This window comes from Vipera ursinii, assembly GCF_947247035.1.
Source record: "Vipera ursinii genome assembly, chromosome: 7".
Taxonomy (NCBI): Eukaryota; Metazoa; Chordata; class Lepidosauria; order Squamata; family Viperidae; genus Vipera; species Vipera ursinii.
Window position 1 is genome coordinate 32402910 of NC_139521.1, and position 2611 is coordinate 32405520.

The window sequence follows — 2611 nt, forward strand, 5'->3', positions numbered from 1 at the left end:
TCTTGATCATTTCCAGTTTTTAATATTCCTTCCATACATCAATCCATGCAGATAGTTACTTAAGATACTTAATGCAACAAATAATAACAGTTCCAAGTTGTACAGTGAATATACATTTGTCAAAAAAGGAGGATGGGTTTTAATATGGAGAGGGGCATATACTACAAAATAAAAGCAGACATTTTACAAAACTTGAGTGTTGCTAAACAGCTTCCAAACCATTAACACATGCCCAGATTTCCAAACGTTCAGCGTTCCAGACAAATTAAGAGACAGCTTTTCATGTTAGATGACCAGGTTTCCTTTCTTCCCCTTCTTCTCATATGGAAACATTTTAAAATAAGACTGCTAGGCTGGAGCGCAAGGTCAATACAGACAAAATGTACAGGTATAAGACTGAATTTTAAAACCATGGCTCTAGATTTAGACTTCTGTTATCGTGCACTGTCCATCAGGCCTTCTCGATCTCACCGTGGCATTTCCCACCCCACTGCCTGTCACTGGTCTATCCAAGGCTGGCTGGTTTCCATTCAGATGTCTCTGCTGAGCGGAGGGCACAGGCAGCTGAAATTGGGCAGACAAATCCTCACTATCACTGCTAGCATCTGATTCCGTTTCCTCTACGGAGGTATCAACAGCTTGCATCCTACCAGAAGATAGCGATTCATGGTCTTCCTCTCCCTCACCCCTATGGCTCCTTTCAACCAAACTGTCTCCATTTATTTGCAAGTTGGCAAAAGAGTTCTCTAGAGTACTTGCCTCGGGTGATGGTGTTGCAGGACTCGTCAGCTGACCATCTAGTGTAGGAAGGGGTCTAACAGTTGCTAGAGGCTGCCCAGCAGCAGCAGCACCTAGCGGTGGTATACTGTCTGCACCATCTGCAGAGCTCTCTCTTGCTAGATTGATGGCCGTAGAGTCACAGTCCAACCTAAGCCCAGCCACTCCCTTCTTGGGAATATCTATTATGTCCCGTTTTATCTTCCTGCGACGTCCATGCTCATTTCTCCTATACTGAACCATGTTCTCAAGATCTGCCACATACAAGAAACCAGCAATTAACATTTCAGTGCTCTTTTTACCTTTAGAAAATGCATCTTCCAACTCCCTACTGGTACGCTCATCGTATTGCCACCAGCCATTTCTGCCTTCATAATACCAAGCATATTCCCCATTGCCTCTACTGGCTGCTTTGAGTTCCTCGGGCGATAGCAAAGTTGGCTTATCAAGAAAGTCCTCTGGAATCTCCTGCCGACAGAGCGCACACTGCTTTCCCAACCAGGAGGCTCCTTTGACACACAGGTAGCAGAAGACGTGTTTGCAGGGCAGACTCACAGGGTGGACACACGTTTGCAGGCAGATAGCACATTCGGGAACCATAAGAGACGGTGTTGCACTCGAACATGATTCGTTGGCCTTTTTGTTTGTTGGAAGCATATTGATGGAGTGATCAAGTTCACCACAACCAGCCATCCTTTTCTTACTATTATTGCTATTCTTGGAACATGTTGTAAAATTAATAGTTCATCTTTTAATCAAAGCAGAATGTTCTGTTTTCTAATTACAAGTTTATTCTTGCATGCCGCCACAGTTCAACTCCGAACCTGCTGCTGCTGCTGCTGCTGCTCCTGCTGCTGCCGTTCGATGATTCTCGATGTCCTCATCAGAAATTCTATAGCCAAGATAATCTAATCGGGTTTGGTGAAATTCACATTTTGACAATTTGACATAAAGTTTGGCATTCAATAGTTTTTTTAACACTTCTCTGACCAGTCTTATGTGATCAGTCATATTCGTACTGTATATCAGAATGTTATCAAGATACACCAGAACCCCTTTATATAAATGTTCATGTAGGACCTCATTAATCAACTGCATAAATACGGCTGGGCCCCCCTGCAATCCAAACGGCATGACTTTGAATTGGTAGCTTCCCAAGGGGCAGTTGAAGGTTGTTTTCCACTCATCCCCCTCCTTTATTCTCACCCAGTAATATGCTTCTCTCAGGTCTAACTTGGTGAAGATACTCCCCTTCGCCAGGTGGGTTAGTAAGTCTTTCAGGAGGGGAAGAGGGTATTTATTTTCCACATTCACAGCATTTAGGCCATAATAGTCTACACAGAGATGAAGAGACCCATCTTTCTTTTCTTTGAACAACACAGGAGCTCCCACAGTAGACTTGGCACATTCAATGAATCCCCTCGCTAGGTTTGTATCCACATATCGCTGCATCTCCTCCATTTCAAGGGAGGACATAGCATACATTCTTGGTCGTGGAAGTTTGGCCCCCAGCAACAGTTCAATGGAACAATCATTGGGCCAGTGAGGAGGCAAGGTATCTCATTCTTTCCCACTAAATGCCTCCGCTAGGTCCCGGTACTCACCGGGGATGAGCAGCTCTCCTGGTGGTCGTAAGGTAGCCATGTGCACTCGCTCATTGGGTGGGTTAAAATCCCCTGTAACATCTGTTGAATCAATGTGGGGATCGGGCCCTATGGGTAGTCTCACAGTTCTCAATCCTTTCTCCCACCAGATAAACGGTTTCCATTTGTCCAAACAGGCTAATCCTAGCATCACAGCCTCAGTAATTTTTGAAGCCACCGGGAAGCAAATA

At 44.7% G+C, this 2611-nt stretch overlaps 1 protein-coding gene across 1 annotated transcript; it reads right to left on the bottom strand.

Annotated features, from left to right (window-relative positions):
- LOC310643530 (E3 ubiquitin-protein ligase RNF146-like) lies at positions 1 to 1642 on the bottom strand. The gene has a single exon (XM_083368002.1). The coding sequence runs from the start codon at positions 1468 to 1470 to the stop codon at positions 424 to 426; it is 1047 nt and encodes a 348-aa protein (XP_083224128.1). The 5' UTR covers positions 1471 to 1642; the 3' UTR covers positions 1 to 423.
- Positions 1643 to 2611: the final 969 nt, after the last annotated feature.

Bases quoted from the DNA above. Each gene is read 5' to 3' on its own strand.
- LOC310643530 (XM_083368002.1), bottom strand. From the start codon at position 1,470: ATGGCTGGTTGTGGTGAACTTGATCACTCCATCAATATGCTTCCAACA.